At 37.0% G+C, this 22163-nt stretch overlaps 1 protein-coding gene across 2 annotated transcripts in view; it reads right to left on the bottom strand.

Moving 5' to 3' along the window:
• Window positions 1–22163, bottom strand: part of VCL (vinculin) — a 104929-nt gene that overhangs the window by 29635 nt on the left and 53131 nt on the right. For both annotated transcript variants that reach the window (XM_061161875.1, XM_061161876.1), the window contains exons 3-8: window positions 13576–13726; window positions 13287–13395; window positions 10982–11104; window positions 9421–9581; window positions 1664–1754; window positions 546–693 (exon numbers count right to left, since the gene is read on the bottom strand). In XM_061161875.1, coding sequence (XP_061017858.1) covers window positions 546–693; window positions 1664–1754; window positions 9421–9581; window positions 10982–11104; window positions 13287–13395; window positions 13576–13726 — 783 coding nt within the window. The remainder of the gene's footprint in view (window positions 1–545; window positions 694–1663; window positions 1755–9420; window positions 9582–10981; window positions 11105–13286; window positions 13396–13575; window positions 13727–22163) is intronic.

The following is a 22163-nucleotide window of genomic DNA, read 5'->3' as shown; positions in this document are numbered from 1 at the left end:
GGGAATGGAGGTGGATTCTAAAAGCCAAAACTTGAAGTGGCTAAGAGATAGATAAAAGAACTATAAAACTAAATGAATAATGATCAAATAGAAACTCAGTTCAGTTCAGTCGCTCAGTCATGTCTGACTCTTTGCAACCCCAAAACAGAGCCTAGATGTGACCAACACAGAGGATAATCTATCTAACTGATTTTTTAAATGGCATTTGAAATCATTCCAATTTATGTTTCTTATTCTTGCCATCATCCTTCATAAAAGATATCTATCTGCTATACCTTGTTTTTCATAAGCCTATGACTAGAAACTAAAAAAACATATTTCTATTTCAACTTCAACTTCACTACAAGGCATCTACATATTTTAAAAGTTCATCAAAAGGAAAATTCACTCCAATCCCAAAGAATTCATAGAATATAATACCTGTGTTATCTATCAGCCAAAGAGAACTCAGTAAAATTCACAGAAACTTGCTTCTGAATCACTCCATCAGAAGCAAGATCCCAATTGTTAGCACCAGTGCTCTGGTGAGAGCAGAGGAACTTTACCTGGCTCGGAGGTCAGCCACTTGGTCAGTCATCTGCCCTAGCATTTTGCAGGTTCCCAGGATCTCCCTGCGTTCTTTGCCTGCACAGAGTTCACCAACTTTTCCAGCTTCATCTAAGATCTGCCTGATGGCCTGTTCACCAGCATCACCTAAAATAAAGAGATATTCAAGGGAGTGCCCCGATGGCCTTAGTGGTTAGGATGTTGGGCTTTCACTGCCTTGGCCTGAGTTCAATCCCTAGCTGGGGAACTGAGATCCCAAAAGCCAGGGGCAGCCAGAAGGAAAAAAAGAGAGAGAGAGAGATTCAATATCTACATTATAGATCTATTAATTATTTAGAGAGGATGCTTTACAAGTCATTTCATTCATGAAGGAAAGGATGATTTTAAATGACTAGTGAGTAGAAGGCAATACATCTGATAGTTAACAGCCAAGCCGTGCCCTTAAACCGTAGGGTGAAGTTTCAACCACAGAGACTGCTGAAAAAGATCCTTGGAACTATAAACAGCTGGAGATAATAAGCAGCTTGTGGTAAGCATACGGATGAGATGAAAGTAGGCTCTAACAATTTAATAGTACTTAACACCTCCAAACTCTATTAGGTTTTATACATTCATTCAAATATTAATCTAAAACTGAATAAATATTAGATTAGGAAATCCATAAAGCCTAGCTCAATACCTATTTGGGTCTTATCTTTATACAAGTCAACTTTGCTTCCCAATTCTTATTAGCATCATCATTTCATCTGCTTAATTAAGTATTCTGTTGGCATAAATGGAAATCTGCCCAATGGGAACTAGAAGAGAAGAGCTTTTATTCAAAATAATTACCTTTCTGATTCAGGGAAAGGGTGAACCAATAATCTGGCAAAGAATGCCCAGTTCACTTTGGTTTATTCCTCTGTGATGAGAGGTTATTAATTCATGCCCTTCATCCTTTTAAGGACCAGAAATGCTTCAATTAGTCAAAACTATCAGAGAATCGCATATACCCCTAAATGTTGCAGTAGTTATCTCAGAATTATGAGATTATGGAATAAATTCTTTTTTTTTTTTTCTTTTTGCCTGGTTTTAGCTTTTTGATGTATCTATCAGAAAAGTAAAACCAGAGGGTTACCTGGGGAGGCATTGGGATCACGGAGCCAACCTTTAGCCTGGTTCAGTTTGGAGTCTATGGAGGCCAATGCTCTCTTCATGGCTTCAGTGTCCTTTTGAAGAAAAGTATCAATTATTTTCTTTGCAAAAACTGAGATACCATGATACAAAGTAAGACAGAGAAGAAGTTACACCATTAACATACAATAGCTACAGTAGTCCTACAACAGCCTTAAAAATATTCTCATCACACCATAATGCTTATTTCTGTCAGAATGCAACATCTTGCATGCAAATCTTCAGTTAATTCTATTTTCTGGTCTCCCTATTGCTTAACTATGAAAACTGGTAAAACTGCTCAAGTCAAAGCAGTTTAATATCGTCAGCAGGAAAAAGCCCTTTTGTCACATGCCTCATTATCAGCCTTTCTACTAGTCAACATTCAGATCCTGCAGCGCCGCCAAAGCCTTCCTGGCTTTAGAGAAGCCTCATTAGAATGTGGTGCCACAAATCACAGTTTCTCTTACATCTTGTTTTGAAATATATACACTGGATGATATTTCACTATGTTTAATTAACCCGAGGAACCTGAAATTACTGGTTAGAAGAAAACTGAAAATTTTACTCTAGCAATTTAGTTTTAATTCCACAAATAAACTACTGAATGTATCACAAGAAAGAAATACATTCAGCCTTCTCTGCCACTCCTCATCCTTAGTGCCCTTACCATCCCTAACCTGGAAGAAGAGGCAGGATAGAATAAGGGGGTCTCAATCTATTGTTCACAATCAGGATTCATAGTGACTAGCATAAAACCTCCCAGGATATACCATGAGAAGTCTAAACAGACTCATCACTTTTAAAATATACACATATTTTAATAGGGTTTTTTAAGCAAATAAAAATACAGAAAACAATATAACAAATATGTATGAACCCATTCTCACAACTGAACAACTGGCCATCTCTTAAGTCTCTAACACCTTAAAAGTCAGTCTCTCTCTCTTTTATTAACATTCAGGGAACTAGCTGTTACAGAGTCCATCCATCAAAGTACAGAGTTACCCTCTGAAGCTCTAGGGAATGTCTTAAATCCCCACCTTTTTTCAATTTCTACTGTTGTAAATTGGGGTTCTTAAAGGTGTGGTGCCATCAGTTTTCCACTTGGGGGCACTAGGAGCATCCCCACTTTAAATGCAAACAAAACCCAGCACTAGCACCAATAAGTACAGGGAGCATTCATAATTAGGCTTAGGGTTTTAGCAGCCTGACTCCAGCTTTTCCAAAGTACTCAGTCAAATTATAGAACTCTCAGCTTTAGATTCCCTCTTTCCCCATCTAAACAGATACAGACCGTTCTCTTGTTATAAACTTGTCTACCTCAGGCTCTAAATAACAAATTCTCATCCACAGCAACTAAAAAGAAGTGAACCAAATTACTGAAAAAATGGAAATAAAATATTTTTATTATTGAGGTGTATGAAATTATGATAGCTATCTATCAACAAAAGACTGAGTCGTAGGAGGATCTATTTTAAAATCCATTTGTATTTAGTGCAAGTAGACAAGTGGCATTTAAGTGCTTTGATTCTCAAATATTTGTTCCTCCTCCATCTTGTTCTAATCACTCTGTACAGCAAACCTTGCCTTCAAAAGTCAACTTTAATTCCAAATTAGCAAGGCCCAAATTAATATTGTTTTAAAGAAAGTCTCAGGCAATACCCAACCTCAGAGCTAGATAGCCTTCAGGGTCTAATACAAGTTATAGGACTTTGTCTAGATACAGATTTTTTAAAAATTCACAATCTCTCACCTAGGAAATACTGTGCACATGCTGAAGAGGAAAAACTGAAGTCATGTAAAAATACTTAATTTAAAATCTCTTAATAACCATTTCTCTAATATACATATATAATCAGTGAAAAATTCAATAGATATTTATTATATTTCAGAATCTAAATTTAAGAAGAAACAAAGATCAGAAGTTTTCTAGGGTCTACTCTAGCATTAATAGCTATTAGTTAGGAAACTAACCTTAATTGAGCATTTCTTGCATGTTAGGTTCTACTTTAGCCATTTTTTCCCTCATTGCTTCATTTAACTTCAACTTTAAATTAAGGGGCTCAGTCCTAGAAGCCCCATTTGATCTCAAATCTCATTATTTTCTGTTAGATGAAATTCAAGAATTTTTTTTCTTTTACCGAAGAGAGTTGTCAAAGATTCCACTAACCTTTTACAGTAGTCAGCAAATTTTTTGCTTTGCCAATTTTGGATTGGTTAATACTGCCACTGCCCAGAAAATTAGCTCTATAAATCAAATTCATAATTCTTACTAACCTAAATAACTGCTTTTACTCACCACTGCCCAAAAATGATTTGAAACCCAATAGAAAAACCAGTTTTGCTCAGCATTCAGTATTCTCAAAAGTCACTGTTTTTTCTCTCACTAATAAAGGATGGCTACCACACTTCAAGGAAAGAATCTGACTCTAAGGATGTGACTAATTTGGTCCTGAGGAGATGTGACAATATGAAGAAGTTAACATTATTTCTTATAATTACTATCATTTTCTCCTAAAAAGAATCAATGGCAAATATGCAATGAAGATGCATTTTTAAACTGGGAAATTCAATTAGTTAGCAAAATTTTTAACAGAATAAATTTTAGACAATTTTGGAGATTTAAAACAGTCACTGGGAGGGCCACATTAAATTCTTTCTGGAATAAGACAAGTTGTAAATAGCCATTTAAACACAACACATTTAAATGTCATATCTATTGGGGTGACCAAAAAGTTTGTTTGAGTACCCAACAAACTTTTTGACCAACCACATTAAAAGCAAAAATGTCTATAGGAACAAACATTTTGGTGTCCTAAGAATTTCTTTTGAAGGGGAGTGTTTATTATGGAAGTAACAGAATTCTGACATAAGCAACAATAGAAGTATACTAACACTAGATATAATATAAACAAATTCAACTAGGACTAAGAAGCAATTTTGAGACATTTATAAAGGATGAAAATAACCATAACTCTGCGGCCAACTACATTATGTACCACAGAGCTTTTAGTTAAACCTTGCCGTGTAGGTCTAAGTACCCAGAGTACACTCTGGATATGAAATAGAAGAGAAAAAAACTGCACCTTCACTAAGTACTTTTCTGTATAATATCTAAAATTTGGGAAAGAGACGAGTCTTCACCAAGCTCTTCTCTGTTTGTTGTTGTTGTTGGGTTGTTTTTTTTTTTTTTTAAAGTGAATATAAAAAAGAGCAGATACAGTTGTGCAGCTCTGGGGACAGCTGACAGCGTTCTGGCCCCTCCTGCTCTGGTTCCTTTTATTGTAAAACTCTCAGGAGTTCAGGTTTAAATGAAAAGAAACACAGCTCCTTGAAACTCTGCCACACATACTGAAAGTCAGAAGGACAACCTAAAAGACTTCTTTTTCCATGCTTTTCCAGGAACTGAAACACTTCTGAAATTTAATACAGAGTTAGACCTAAAGAACACTGAATAATACTAATACCAAGAACCACTGAGTTCCTCCCACAAACAGTCAAGAGGAAGTGTGGCAGGGAAAGTGAGTTCCTGCAATCCCATGCTCTTGAAAATTTCAAATATGGGACTAAGGACCCCCTCTCATTCACTGCCCAACCTACCCTCCTTTTTCCACTAACACCTCCTGTCCCCACCCTTCCCACTCCATTCCATTTCTGACCACATTTCTAACTCCAAATCCATATTTTAAACAAAGATGTTTTTGGAAAGTTAAATTGGGCAGTAACACAAAATCTTGTAAACTACATTTAACCATGGAGAGAAAGTTGTCTGTCCCTGAACCTCCAGGCAAGCCTCCCAGGCATCAGTTCTTCATCTCTAAGAATACCTTCTCAGTGCTACAATTCTGCACCACCTATGTGCACACAATCAGTTGTATCAACTAAAAGAGCACTTGGATCAGAAGGGAAATGTCAATTTAACATGGTGGGCTTTTCTCCTTTGGTTGGGGGAGAGGGTAAGATATATAAATGCTTAAATTAACTATTTATCTCAGACTCTAAGAGATAAATCCTTTGTTGTGTTAGCTGCATACTAGAATACTAATATTGCATCACATTAAAAGACTCATAAAAAGCTCATATATAACCTTATTTTTTCAAAATTGAAATAAAAATCAACACTTAAACCCCAATGGTCTGCAGCAAGGAAAAGTATTATAGGAGCACATGTTCTAAGCGGTATTTCCTTCTTTGGTACTCTAATCTGCACAAAGACATCTGAGTCACTCACTACCATTTACCCACCACCAACCTAGGCCTACAGTGGGAGGAGATACACCACAGGGACAAATTCTGAATAACTGACTCAGGGTGCAGTTACAGGAACACCTCATAGGGTTCAAAAATTCTCAGTAATGAAACGTTTTTAAAATTTTTCTCACTTCCTTTTTATTCTCAACATGCATCAAAATACAAGTAATATAAACACCAAAAAAAGATTAATATATGTTGCTAAATTTACAAAGGGTAAAATGTCAATTCTATTTAATCTCTACATTTTTTTTGTCTCATAATGTATTCTCAGGAAAAATGCTAAACTAGTTTTTAATAATTATTATGATTGTTGATTTGAGGGGAAATTTTTTATTTTCAAAATAAAAGGAAGAGTTTAAAGTCAAAGTACTTTTAAATTTGTAAATCTGCCATCTGCATGTAGGTATAAAACATAAAATAGTCAGCTATTGCATTGCCTCTTTAAAATCTTAATTTATTTGGCAAGACGCACTTTTACCAAGAATTTTTTCCACTTACTTTCTTCCCCCACTTTTCTAGAGGAATCATCACTTTCCAGGAGAAAACTGCACCAATAGGGAGGCATGAAACAAGTATGGTAAGACAAAGTTAATTCTTTATTGGTAGGGGGTGAGAGGAGGTAAAAATATTGCATGTATTAAACAGAATGGGAACCCAGGGGTCACAGACAGACACAGGGTCTGATTAATTCACTGCTTACAGGTGAGCAATGAAAGATGCATAATGCTACTGAACTGAAAAATAATTAAAACCCTAGTTACCTATTTCCATTTTCAGGGTAAAATTTTTTTCTAAATATTCTTGCAACTAATAAAAACAATTACTCTTAGGGGGTAAGGGAGATAGAGTGGAAAGGGATTGGAATGAGAGTCAGCTATGTCATATATATCTTTTTATAGCATTTTGATTTTTGAATCAGGTAAATGTATAACAAAAGCAAAAGGAAGTTAAAAAATAAATATTCATTGCTCATTCTGACGTCATTTTGTACTTAAGCTTCTTTTGGCTGAGCTAATTTTATTTATTTCCTTTTATTCTGATAGTTTTACAGTATCCTAACAGTCTGATTCCTTCCAGATCAGCATAAAACTGAGATGGCTATTAGACTGTACACAGTGGGAACCAGGTCTATGTCCCTTGTATATGCCCCCAAGTGCCTAATCTTCCTCGTGAAAACCTCAACTGACCACAGTTTTGGTTTTGGTCTTTAAAGAAGCAGCTCTCAGACTTTCACAAAGTAAAGCTCAGTGACTTATTTACTAATTGATGGATGACTTTTCCCCTCTGAAAATAGAAACATGATGGTTGCAGTGCCTGCTCCTCATTTTTTACTATTTCTCATCTGCTAGAAGCAAAGGGGAGAGAATAAGGAAAGAGATTAGGTTAGGGGACCATGAGGTCATGGGGAATGATGGCTGATTCACAGCTCAGACAGCAGAACATGCAGTGAGCCAGGGACTGAAATTAGGAAAAACTTGAGGTACACCTGACTTTTTCCTTTTGATTCTGCAGGCTTGGATTACTGTGAAGGACAGGTGCCTCATTGAGACCCTCTAGCCTACCTATTTTCATCATGGCTTAAAACCTCAATGATGCCATCTCCAAAAGCCAAATTCCAGAGCCTGCAAAGGAAACTGGCACAAGAGACAAATACAGAGATGGCATCAGCTGGAAGTTTCCTTTGCTAAGAGCAGGATCCACAGATAACTTAGGGGTCACCCACATGGGGAAATCTGCCCCTCAAAAGAAGTCAGCGGGAATGACCAGGTCAAAGCAGTTCCCAGGAGCCTGCTCAACGAGAGGAATTGTTTAGTTGCTCAGTCGTGTCCAACTCTTTGTGACCCCATGGATTATGGCCCACCAGGCTCCTCTGTCCATGAGATTTCCCAGGCAAGAATATTGGAGTGGATTGCCATTTCCTTCCCCAGGAGATCTTCCCAACCCAGTGACTGAACCCATATTTCCTGAACTGGTAGGGGGATCCTTTACCACTGAGCCACCAGGGAAGTCCCCAAAGAGAGGAAGGCACCCACCAAATATAGAAAGCCTGACATCCCATACTAATGTCTTTCCTCTTGCTTCCCCCCAAAAAACAGCTCCTTTTGAGCTAAACAGTCTGCCCAGCACAGCCCCAAGTCCCATATTAAGTCACATTCTGACGCATAATCGAGCACAGTGTTACACACCGGCACACGGAATAAGGCATGGCACACAGCACAAGAAAACCTCACAGACATGCTTTTTCTCTTTTTAAGCAAGAAAGAAACTAGAGGGCAAGAGAAAGCTTACCTTCTAAACGTGAGAAAAAGAGTAAAACAAACAAGAGAACAAAAAAAAGATGCATAAAGAAGTCATAACAGGGAAGTGAAAGTTGTCAAACATGCAAAAGCAAAATTAAGTAAAATATCAAAGACTTTATATGATTTTACCATATGGGTTTAAAATATAGTCTCAGGACTTGTTCAATAATTTCATGCCTCTGAAAACAAATCCATGGTTAAGACAATCTAACTAATTTCTCCTACACATTTAGTTTAACTTCCTGGGCAACAAAAGAGACAGAATTGGTAATTTTAGGCTCAGCTTCAACCTTAACTTTTAGGTGTCCTAGAGGACAAACAGAGCCCTACTGGACACCCAGTGGAAATCATACAACAAAATCCCCTCTGCAGTCTGCTACCAGCCTGCTGGGTGGCCCTGGAGATAACATTTGAGTCCACACAGTAGGGGAAGCTGGAGACAGTGGGATCCCCCACTGCCTGCATCTTGGGCTCCGATAACAGAAGTGTCTCTGTTCCGATCACTAAACATGGAGAAGCAGACCAGAGCAGCAGCACCTCAAACCGCTGCTGCTGGGGTCCCGGAGGAATCCACCAGCCCTTGTGGAGTCCAACAGGAAATTATAGACCAAGGGGAAAGGGACCCCTCAAACTAACAGACAATGTGAAAACTAATATTTCAGTGAAGCTTTCTTTAGGGAAAATGGAATGATAAAGGGACACACCTAGAAATGCCTACATTTTCTTTTGTAGATTTCTCTGGGTCAAAAGCCAATTAAGAAAAGTTTTCCATAAAATTCAGCCGTAGGCATATTCTGTATCTTACTTAGTAACCTAGCAACAACCACCCACGTGAAAGGCAGGGCTCCTACCCAGGGGAGTATACACCACAGCAGAACTCCTCCACCAACTCAATAAATGAGACTCCGGTTTGATAGACAAGCTACACATCTCAGCTTTCAACCAACATTCACCCCACATACCTATTTATTTGTTCTACCTGAAAACAAAGGAAAAGTGCAAAAGCAGCAAGTAATTCATGAAATAAAAATAAAGAAGAAATTACTTTCATAATATCTAAGTAGTCTAAATGCTGCACGAAATTACAAGATAAAATGTGAGACAATCACACCCCCAAGAGGGGAGAATTGGGGATTTTGCTTATTTCTTCCCCAATAACACCTACCTTGCTGGCCCAGGCATCTTCGTCCCAGGAAGTGAGTTGTAATACACGAATGATCTCATTAATTTCAGCGCTCATCTTTTCTACAGTAAAATTGCGATTTTTCAAAGCTTCTTCAATTCCTTGGTTTTTGGAGTTTTTAGTTGTTACAAAAATCTTCATAGCTGTAAAAATAAACAAAAGATCAGAAACTAAGTTTGGAATGTAATCTTGCTGTATTACAATAGTCACACAAGATGCTTCACACTTTGAACATGTTTTGGGCTTCTAAGGTCTTAAAAAGAATATGAAATAAACACTGCAAGTCTGCTATTAAAATTCCAATATCAGCAACCTTCACTGTAAAGAAAACTGAAGGTACAAGAGCATCACCACATCATCATCAGGGAACTAATTTAACATGCATGCACTGAAGATCCCGAGTCACATCTCAGGCCCAACACTGGTCCCATCTAACACAAACCTAATGGGACAAGGTAAAAAGTCAGTTAAACTGTAACCAAAGTATGCTGCTGCCTCAATCCCAGTGGAAGATCCCAGGGTTGAGTTCATCTTCCATTATTTCTCTTAACATACAGGAAGGACTATCTAACCCCTACAAGTAAAGAAGAAAATAATAACGAAACATTGGGAAAAAATATCTTCTCATAAACTCATAAACATAAATCTTCTCATAAACATAATAAAATTATAAAAACAAAGATCAACATTTTATTGAGTTACCCAAATTAGAAAGATTTTTTCCAACAGCCTTTCTGCCACATAGAACAGTTGGCCTCAAAAAACATATTTTTGAGAAGACTTTAAGACTCTATTTACAATTTTTTATTTTCTAGTTTATATAAGGGCTTTCTGAACTCTTACACTCACATCTCCTATTTTAGTCACTACATGAAAAATGACAAAGCAGGAAGGCAGTAGCTGGGGGGTTACAGTGACATGCCTTAAAAGATTTTGAAAATAAAGAAACCCTCTTAAGAGTTAAACCAACTAACACATAACTTGACTAAGAAAATTTACATAAACCACGAGATATGTGATATATACTAGAGATATCTGATACATACTAGACTCTTAATAAGCACAATTCTCTTTTGCTAGTTGAAAGAGCAGCCGTCATGTTTGCATTTCTGGGCTCTGCCCAAAGGGAAGGTGATCCTAGTTGGTATAGACCATCAGCTCTTCAACATAGTGAAGAGAGAGGAAAGGGTTGTGGACTCACTTCTCTTCTATGTAGTGTTCTAGATCTATTCCAGCTCCTAATTTTTTTCCCAAGTACAAATAAAGGGGTCAAGATCCATACTTCCAAAACTAGAGCGCCTAGAGAAGAACAGGAGCCTGTTAGAACTTGAAGAGAACAGGAGTAGGCACTAGGAGGGCAGTGTCACACAAAGAGCAGGAGGAGAGCATTAAAGAAAATGAATCCTGGCTCTTAGCTAACCAGCTGCATTTTTACCCAGGCTGAAGGACATGCAACTAAACAGAAAAGAAAATGAACACCAGAGTTTAGAACATATAAACACTTTTTTTTTCTTCTGTAAGATAAAGTACAGACAGAAAATACCTGAAATGAGAACTGGCAGCAACTCCTTCACAGTGTTCATTGAGTTCACCAACATCACTCGATGCTCCTGGTGAGTCAGTTCCTGCTGCCTCTCGTCAATCATCTTGGCCATCTTAGTCATTCCTGGGGCACAGGGAATAAATTGTACAGGGTGAGCAGTGAAACAATCCAGAGTCAGGCTTTCTGAGCCTATATCCACTATGAATTACTATGAAAGTCCAAATTGCCCACTTATTTAAACACACATACTATCACTGAACTCTATCATTTATGACATTGAATTGTGCAGAACAGTTCTAACTTAAAGCAAATGTATTCTTCTCATTAAAATTAATTTAATAAATATAAATCCTAAATGTGACATAATTTTCACACATTTGACATACATTCACAAATACATTTAAACTGTTGAAATTAATAAATATATATTTGAAAAAAAACAATTCACAAGTGGTGAGCAGGAGAATACCTTGCCTGGCTTCCATACCAGTTTTCATGTCATGTACCTGGCCACTGAGCCTATATGTATAAGAACCTCATGTGAGCCTACTACAGGCACGCCTCAAAGATACTGTGGATTCAGTTCCAAACCACTGCAACAAAGTGAATATCACAATAAAGTGAGTCACAGGAATGTTTGGGTTTCCCAGAGAATATAAAAGTTATATCTCCACTATACTGTAGTCTATTAAGAATGCAATAACACTGTCTAAAAACATAATGTACATACCCTAATTTAAAAATACTTTATTGCTAAAAAAATGCCAACTATCATCTAAGCTTTCAATGAATCATGATCTTTTCAATAGTAGCATCGAATATCAGTGACCACAGGTCACCATAACTAATAAAATAATAATAAAAAAATTTTAAATATTGTGAGAATTACCAAAATATGACACAGAGACATGAAATAGAAAAATGGCACCAAATAACTTGCTTGAGATAGGGTTGCCACAAACCTTCAATTTGTAAGAATGTAGTATGTGTGAAACACAAGAAAGTGAAGCACAATAAAATGAGGTGTGTCTGTACTGAGAATCTAGCAGCTGAAAAAAGTCTTAAGAGTTACAATAACATGTTTTGTTTTCATCTTTAAATTTTTCTCTACTTTCCAATTTGCCCAAAATAAGGAGGGGTCACAGTTTCATAATAAAAAACACAAAAAAAAATGTTACAAATGTAATTATGGTGATGACAGCATTTGAAACAATCTGATATTTCAGAGTTGGCCTGCTAGAAATTTTTGTTTACTTTGGTTATTATTCAAGGGTGTTATGTGAGTCTCTACTACTTTGATTTTCAAACTGCTCTTAAAATTTCTTAAGTAATTTCACAGATTCTCAAGGGGTACCCAAAAGGAGATAGACAGGTGGGGATACCCCTGCTTGATCCACACTGGCTCCATTTTTGTCTTTTATATGTTGAGATTTTGCATTAGATTTCATCTGAAGAAATAAGATTTCTTCATAGTGCTAGGAACAAGTTTAAAGGGTACTTCTCTAAAGCCATTTCTCAGTGATCTTCAATGATAGCTCAGAGAAATTCTTAACTGCTGTTAAGTTTACAGAATGACTGCACTGGAACCTCTAGAAAATCTATTAATTAAATATCATTCTATGTAAGAAAAAAGAATTTTATAAAATGATATGTGATCCTTAATACTAACAAATTAAATATCTAATATGTCTTATCATTAATCTCATTTATACTTTAAGGAGCCTCAAATTCATGTTATATGTCTATAACACCAAAAGCTGGTATCTGTTCATGTATTTTGAATATTTAATTCTCAGATGACTATACAATCAGAGATTTAGTTACAGAAGCTCTTCTCTCCTTCTAGGTCTGATTATATTATGCAGTCTTGGGCAAGGGCATGAATCCATAATAGCAGGCGGGCTAATTAGCAAGCTAAGAGGTCACAGAGAGCTCAGGCCAGCTGGTAGACAGACAGTGAAGGAATGCTGTATAATGTGGAATGAAGAGGTCAGGATTCAGGGTGGCCTTAAGCATTGCAGTAATAGAAAAGTATTTCCTACATTCTCCAGCAACATTTGCAATGTCTAGTTCAGTTCATTAGACAGGGCCAGGATTTGCAGAAAGCAGATTCAGCTTTCAGAGACAATGATTTCTCTTCAGTAGAAGCACAGAGTCAGCTCCATCAAGAGAGCAGAGACAACTAAAAATCCAAAGCATCATTACCTACCTTCCACAAAAAAAGCAGGCAGGAGTGCTTCTTTCCTCTTGATCAACCAAGGACAATTCATAGAACATTTTATTATAAAAGTAGCATATGACTAACCTGGTCCAAGATTCTTCGTGTAAGTGACCAAATCTTCCATAGTTTCTACCACCTCTGCCACTGTAAGATATTCCAAAATTCCTTTGCAAACTCTAATAATTTTACGAACCTGAAAATATATTTCAGAGTATTCAATCAATTGTGTTAACGATAAGTAGAAAACACAGTGATTCAGATGTGTAGCTAGTCAACGTTTTCTCATCCTAAACAATCCTCAGTCCTCCATTATTATCATTATGACTGGGCTTTTTGTCAGGAAGAGGTGTGCTTGGGCCTCGGGGTGCCTTACCTCAGCCTCGTCGAATGTGAGGAGCAAGTCTGATGTGCCGGAGAGGATGCCTCTTGACCCATCAATTAGATAATCTCGAGCAGGCACTGAGTAAGGGTCTGACTGAAGCATCTGGGCTGCTTGGACAAGCTTGGTACAAGCATTCTCCACCCTGTGAGGAGGAACATGGAGTTAACTCACTGGCAGAACCAAGCAGAAGAATGTCACATGCAAATTCAATGGATGTAAATGGAAATAAATTCACATTTTTTTCCTATATGGAAGAGACAAGAGTTTCCAGCTTTTAAAATTGGCAATTAAGGGCAGCACATTCATTCATTCACTGCATTAAGCCTTTGTTCTTCATTATTTCCTGACTACAAAACATAATAAAAAGAAGTTCTGGACCTTTTACTTTGGGTGGTTATATCTCTGTAACTCCTCTGTTTCCTTACTATTCACCCTATACACACTGCCATTAAAAGACACTGACAACAGTTTCAGATTCGACATCTGAAAAAAAAATACCAAAGCACTGTGCTAAATGAAAAAAATGATAATCAGATGAACCAAAGGAATAGGAAGAAACACAAAGAAAAAGCATGAGGTAATGTACAAATTTTTTATACATCTAGTCAAATGGATTTGTTTGACAAACTTGACTGTTTGAAAACAGCCCTATAAAACAGTGGTGTTAAATAAAATGTCACTGGCATTAATAACCAGTAATTAATAGTTTAATATAATTTAGTTTAATAACATGGATGACCTGATCAGTGAAGTCAGGTGTCTTTTGGAGGTGGGAGATCATTTTAAAAAGGAACCCAAAATGCATAAAGCAAATATTCACCTTGATCCTCTTGTACTACTAACATGTATTCGTTCATTCAACTATTCTTCTACTCAGAGGTGAAAAGGACCTATTGGATCATTTCTTCTAATCCCATACTCAATAAACGCATTATGTTATCACAGAGTAACTTATAAATACATGCAATAAGTTACTTTAAATTAGAATATTTAGCCAAAATTACACATTCTTATTTGAAAACACACAAAAAAATGTCCCACGTAAATAAAAGCCCACTCCACAGGCAGTTCTGAGGCTCAAATGAAATAATGTAAAATTCCACAAGTACAAGGCAGTATTGCACTGTTAATAAATAGAATTAAATCAACATATCAATTTCAACTACATAAAAAGCATTCGGCTATGGACACTATAAGTATGTATATAAAGATGCAAAAAACACTAACTTTCAAGAAGCATACTCCAGTAACTCACAAACACCAGAGCAATAAGGTAGCACATTATAAATATCAACAAAGAGCAAGACCTCACTGACATGGCTTTTGATCAACAATCTTAGATGACTGGTTATATTTAGTTAAAATTTTTTAATTAAAAATTAAAATTTAATTTGAAATTATATAATATATATATCTATACATATGACAAAAACATATACACATATATAAAACCCTAAGGCAGTGAAAATTTTTCTTCCCTCCACTATCTCCTAAGCATTCAAATTCCATCTACTTGCAACCAATGTTACCCATTTCCTCTGTATTCTTCAATAAAAAAGATACTTTATGCACAAAAAAAACCACAGACTTCCATTTTTTTAATATAATTACGATCATACTATGCATACTCTCTGCATTCTGATTTTTTCACTTAATTTAACTTGCAGATGTTCTAATACAAGTATCCAAAGAACCTCCCTATTCTTTACACAGCTCCATAAGTCTATAATTTACTAGCTTGCTGCAATGAACCACCTTGAATAAACATCTTTTCTGTTGTTAGTCATGCTGTGCAGCTTCCAAGATTTTAGTCTCCTGACCAAGGATTGAATTTGGGCTCAGAAAAAGAAATGCAAAAAAGCAAAATGGCTGTCTGAGGAGGCCTTACAAATAGCTGTGAGAAGAAGAGAAGTGAAAAGCAAAGGAGAAAAGGAAAGATATACCCATTCGAATGCAGAGTTCCAAAGAATAGCAAGGAGAGATAAGAAAGCCTTCCTCAGCGATCAATGCAAAGAAATAGAGGAAAACAATAGAACGGGAAAAATTAGAGATCTCTTCAAGAAAATCAGAGATATCAAGGGAACATTTCATGCACAGATGGGCTCGATAAAGGACAGAAATGGTATGGACCTAACAGAAGCAGAAGATATTAAGAAGAGGTGGCAAGAATACACAGAAGAACTGTACAAAAAAAGATCTTCATGACCCAGATAATCACAATGGTGTGATCACTCACACTCACCTAGAGCCAGACATCCCGGAATATGAAGTCAAGTGGGCCTTAGAAAGCATCACTACAAACAAAGCTAGTGGAGGTGATGGAATTCCAGTTGAGCTATTTCAAATCTTAAAAAATGATGCTGTTAAAGTGCTGCACTCAATATGCCTGCAAATTTGGAAAACTCAGCAGTGGCCACACAACTGGAACAGGTCAGTTTTCATTCCAACCCCAAAGAAAGGCAATGTCAAACAATGTTCAAACTACCACACAATTGCACTCATCTCACACGCTAGTAAAGTAATGCTCAAAATTCTCCAAGACAGGCTTCAGTAATACGTGAACCGTGAACTTCCAGATGTTCAAGCTGGATTTAGAAAAGGCAGAGGAACCAGAAATCAAATTGCCAACGTCCGTTGGATCATCAAAAAAGCAAGAGAGTTTCAGAAAAACATCTACTTTGCTTTATTGACTATGCCAAAGCCTTTGACTGTGTGGATCACAATAAACTGGAAAATTCTGAGGGAGATGGGAATACCAGACCATCTGACCTGCCTCTTGAGAAACTTGTATGCAGGTCAGGAAACAACAGTTAGAACTGGACATAGAACAACAGACTGGTTCCAAATAGGAAAAGGAGTACGTCAAGGCTGTATATTGCCACCCTGCTTATTTAACTTATATCCAGAGTACATCATGAGAAACGCTCGCCTGGATGAAGCACAAGCTAGAATCAAGATTGCTGGGAGAAATATCATTAACCTCAGATGTGCAGATGACACTACCCTTATGGCAGAAAGTGAAGAAGAACTAAATAGCCTCTTGATGAAAGTGAAAGATGACAGTAAAAAGTTGGCTTAAAACTCAACATTCAGAAAACTAAGATCATGGCATCTGGTCCCATCACTTCATGGCAAATAGATGGGGAAACAGTGGAAACAGTGGCTGACTTTATTTTCTGGGGCTCCAAAATCACTGCAGATGGTGACTGCAGCCATGAAATTAAAAGACGCTTACTCCTTGGAAGGAAAGTTGTGACCAACCTAGATAGCGTATTAGAAAGCAGAGACATTACTTTGTCAACAAAGGTCCATCTAATCAAGGTTATGATTTTTCCAGTAGTCATGTATGGATGTTAAGAGTTGGACTATAAAGAAAGCTAAACGCTGAAGAATTAATGCTTTTGAACTGTGGTGTTGGAGAAGACTCTTGAGAGTCCCTTGGACTGTATGGAGATCCAACCAGTCCATCCTAAAAGAGATCAGTCCTGGGTGTTCATTGGTAGGACTAATGTTGAAGCTGAAACTCCAATAGTTAGGAGTTTGTGAAGAGCTGATGTGAAGAGCTGACTCATTTGAAAAGACCCTGAGGCTGGGAAACTTTGAGGGCAGGAGGAGAAGGGGACGACAGAGGATGAGATTGTTGGATGGCATCACTGACTCAATGGACATAGGTTTGGGTAGACTCCGAGAGTTGGTGATGGATAGGGAGGCCTGGCATGCTGCAGTTCATGGGGTCACAAAGAGTTGGACATGACTGAGCAACTGAACTGAAATGAACGAAAACCAAGTCCTAACTCACTGGATCACTAGGCATTTCCCCAAAAGTATCATTTTTAAATGTATATATCTATAGGATACTATCTAGAAATGGAAATGCTGAGTCATAGGTGTGGACATTAATAGTTTTGACAAACACTGCTATATTGCCGTCCACAGAAATTATCAATTTACATTTCCACCACAATGTACCTGCTTCCTCACAGTCTCAACAACTCAATGTATAATCAAACTTAGGTATCTTCACCAATATGACAGACCAAAATTGATAAATCTCAATAGTTTGAGATGATACTTATGTAACATACAATTAGTAATATTAAAGGGTATAATTTTCTATGTGCTTGAAAAGAATAAGTTTGCTCTTAATTTTTAGGTGAATTATTTTATATATTCATTAACTTAAGCTTGTTAACTGTGCTGTTCAAATCTTCTATATGTCTGCTGATATTTTTTTGGTCTGTTTTATCTATCAGTTACTGAGTGATAAAAAATCCCACCAGAACAACAGATTTGTACATATCCCCTTGCAATTCTACTTTTGTTTTACTGAAGCTAGCTTATTAGGTACATACAAATTTGCAATTATTATATCTTTCTTATAATTTGAACCTATAAATCATTAGGCAACACCTCTCTATATCTCCAATAATGTTTTTGCTGATATTAATATTGTAAACCAGCTTTCTTTGACTATTGTATTTGATTGGATATAACTTTAACTCTCTGTATCCTTATATTTTTGGATCAAAGGTGGCTCAGTGGTGAAAAAAAAAATCCACCTGCCAATGCAGGAGACACAGGAGACTTGGGTTTGATTCCCGGGTCAGGAAGATTTTCCCTGGAGGAGGAAATGGCAACCCACTCCATTATTCTTGCCTGGAAAATCGCATGGTCAGAGGAGCTTCGTGGGGTACAGTCCAGGGGTTTCAAGGAGTCGGACAGGACTGAGCACATACACACACATCCTTATATTTTAGATGTGTCTTTATGAGTCTGCTAGTGACAAAATGTATTCATTTTGATTTGTTTGAAAATGTCTACTTTGTCTTCATTCTTCAACGGCTATTTCAGTAGTACAGAATTCTGGTTGATCACTATTTCATCAACACGTTGAAGGTATTATCTCACTATGATCTGAAAACAGAACCAAAAAGAGATATAATAGAAGTAGAGGTTGAAGTGACATGGGGCTATAAATCAAGGAATTCGGACAATGTCTAGCGGACAAACTATACCAGACAAGTTTGGATTTATAGAAATAAATGAAGAGCACAAAATGGTACCTATGTGGATAAATATAAAAGCACTTTTTTTTCTTATTTTTAAATCTCTAAAAGATAATTGACTGGCTAAAGCAAGAACTTTTTAAGACACGAAGTTCAAAAAAAGTATATCTGATTTGGCTGACTAGTTAGACAATGAGTACTGGTTTTGAAAATATTGTATCAAGTGTTTTCCACAAATTAGAGTTAAATTAACACGGCAATATTTGAGATGTGTACAAAATACATAATATGGCAGAAAATACATGCTTTGCAACTAAACTCATGATTTAAAAATATTTAATGGAGAAGGAAATGGCAACCCACTCCAGTATTCTTGCCTGGAAAAGTCCATGGACAGAGGAGCCTGGGGGGCTGCAGTCCATGGGATTACATGACTGAGCATGTGTGCACGAGGGTGGAGGGAGATGGGCTGGTAGCAATAAAGTGGTAGAACTTAAAAAATAAAAAATAATAAAATATTTAAATTTAAAATAATTAAATATCTGATTAAATAAATATTTAAATTTATTTCAAAGTTACATTTGAAATATTCAAGGTATTCAAAAGTATTCAAAGAATTTCAAAAGTCCTTTAGGAATAGTCAGGCTTCCTCTATGGCTCAGCTGGTAAAGAATCTGCCTGCAGTGCAGGAGACCTGGGTTCAATCCCTGGGTTGGGAAGAGCCCTTGGGGAAGGGAAAGGCTACCCACTCCAGTATTCTGGCCTAGAGAATTCCATGGACTGCATAGTCCATGGGGTCGCAGAGTTGGACACGACTGAGCGACTTTCACTTTAGGAATAGTCAGGTGCTTACTAAAGACCACTAGTTGAAGAGCACTGGCCATCTGCTTCAAGGTTTGTTTGTTTGTTTTATTTTTTTAACAGCCATTCCTTCTAGCTGAAACGCCTCTTTCTCTCTCCCCTCTTTTGCTTGACTAACCCCTATTTATTGTCTTAGGTGCTGCTTTTTTTTTTCTTCAAACTTTTATTTTATATACAAAGAGCTAGTATTGTTTCTGCATATGATACATGTGCTGGATAATCCATTAAAGGGAGTTCATTTAGGCCAAGTTAATGAAGCTCATGTCCTTCAAGTACTGGCTGCACATCTTGAGTTCGTATTTCCAGATCAGACCCGCTGGTTTGAGTAGACCAGCAAGAGCAAGAACCCTGGCCAAATTTTCTCTAATGGCTCCAGTAGAGCTGCTGGTGACCCACACTGCTTTCTCGGTGGCAACAAAGAAAGGAACAAGAGAGCACACACACGTGCTCTTCAAAATTTGAGGACACAGTTTACCCAGAAGGTAGTGTTGACAAATGACTAGGTGCTGCTTTTAAACGACTCTTCCTTCAGGAAACCTACCCAAATCTATAAGTGGCTCTCTTATGTGTTCACATGAGGCATAAACCCTCCTGGCTTTGTTTTTCCTATCTCCCACAAGAGTGTAAGTTCAGCAAGATCAAGGACCTTATCTTTCCTGTATTCACAGGGTACAATCCCTGACACATAAGAAATATTCAATAAATACTCAATGAACATTTGTTGAATGAATGAATGGATTTTTTTTCAAGTATAGGATATCATGAAATCATCTGGCCCTCAAAATCATTAACTTTAAAAGGTCACAAACTTATTTCTAGGTTAACATGAACTTTGATGAAATTATAGCAAACAAACATAAACACCACAGAATGGAACTACTCTACTACACCTATTTGAAAAGACAGTTTCTGCACGAGTGTTTCAAATTTGGAAAGAGCAAAAAATAAATGAAAGGAATAACCATCATGGAGAAAGGAAACAGGAAAAAAAAAAGATGAAATGGAAAAGCTTTACAGGAATCAATTTGATTCTCCACTAATGGTTCCCTTGTGTGGTAAAATAATAGGGCCAAAACAGACACTGCATCCTTTCCTTTTACCTACAATAAGACATCTGATCTGTACATTAAAATTTAATGAGATTCATAAAGCCAAACAAATCCCACCATGACTAACCTGTAGGCAGAAACAGGAAGGAGTCTGTCTTGTCTGTGGAAAATGAGATTTTATTTAAACATTCAACCTGCCTGGCTTCTTAAAGTGATCTGGTTTTTAATACAAATCTTTTTTAAAAAGCATTTTAGAGAATGACAGTAGGGATAAGGTCTATTTCCTAAATAATTATAAAATTAAAAAAAATAAATCTTGACTATATATTAATCATAATGAGTTAGCTACTTTAAATCAATTGGCTAACACATTTTAAGGCTTCTCTCTGCCTTTGAGTCTTCAATCTAAATTAGTAGAAAGCTCTTCTGCTTTAGATCAATGAACCAATGACAGCCTCACAGGACCCACTCATAACCCTCAAGTCCATTCTTCATAAAATTACTACATGATATAATACCATATCATTTAAGAGATGGAAAGGTTCCAACTATTCAGTTCCATGTGATTTCAATTATCACTAATCAAGATGTTTTAAATTATGCTGAATTTTTTTTGAATTTTTTTATTTAAGAAAAATAAGAGAAAAACAGATCTAGATATTATAAAGATTCATTGCCACAAGACATTTTTAAAGATTCTTCTAGACTGCATCCAGAAGTGAGTTCAGTTCAGTTCAGTGGCTCAGTCATGTCCAACTCTTTGTGACCCTGTGGACTACAGCATGCCAAGACTCTCTGTCCATCACCAACTCCCGGAGCCTACTTAAACTCATGTCCATTGAGTCGGTGATGCCATCCAACCATCTCATCCTTGGTCATCCCCTTCTCCTCACGCCTTCAATCTTTCCCATAATCAGGATTTTTTTCAAATGAGTCAGTTTTTTTGCATCAGGTGGCCAAATTATTGGAGTTTCAGTTTCAGCACTAGTCCTTCCATGAATATTCAGGATTGATTTCATTTAGGATTGACTGGTTTGATCTCCTTGCAGTCCAAGGGACTCTCAAGAGTCTTCTCCAACACCACAGTTCAAAAGCATCAATTCTTCGGCACTCAGCTTTCTTTATAGTCCAACTCTCACACCCGTACGTGACTACTGGAAAAACCATAGCTTTGACTAGATGGACCTTTGTTGGCAAAGTAATGTCTCTGCTTTTTAATATGCTGTCTAGGTTGGTCATAACTTTTCTTCCAAGGAGCAAGTGTCTTTTAATTTCAAGGCTGCAGTCATCATCTGCAGTGATTTCAAAGCCCCCAAAAATAAAGTCTGTCACTGTTTCCACTGTTTCCCCATCTATTTGCCATGAAGTGATGGGACTAGATGCTATGATCTTAGCTTTCTGAATGTTGAGTTTTAAGCCAACTTTTTTACTCTCCTCTTTTACTTTCATCAAGAGGCTCTTTAGTTCTTCTTTGCTTTCTGCCATAAGGGTGGTGTCATCTGCATATCTGAGGTTATTGGTATTTCTCCCAGCAATCTTGATTCCAGCTTGTGTTTCATCCAGCCCAGCATTTCACATGATGTACTCTGCATATAAGATAAATAAGCAGGGTGACAATATACAGCCTTGACGTACTCCTTTTCCTATTTGGAACCAGTCTGTT

The sequence above is a fragment of the Dama dama genome, chromosome 15, assembly GCF_033118175.1.
Source record: "Dama dama isolate Ldn47 chromosome 15, ASM3311817v1, whole genome shotgun sequence".
NCBI lineage: Eukaryota > Metazoa > Chordata > Mammalia > Artiodactyla > Cervidae > Dama > Dama dama.
The sequence above is the reverse complement of the archived record's forward strand: the minus strand, read 5'-3'. Positions and strand labels throughout refer to the sequence as shown.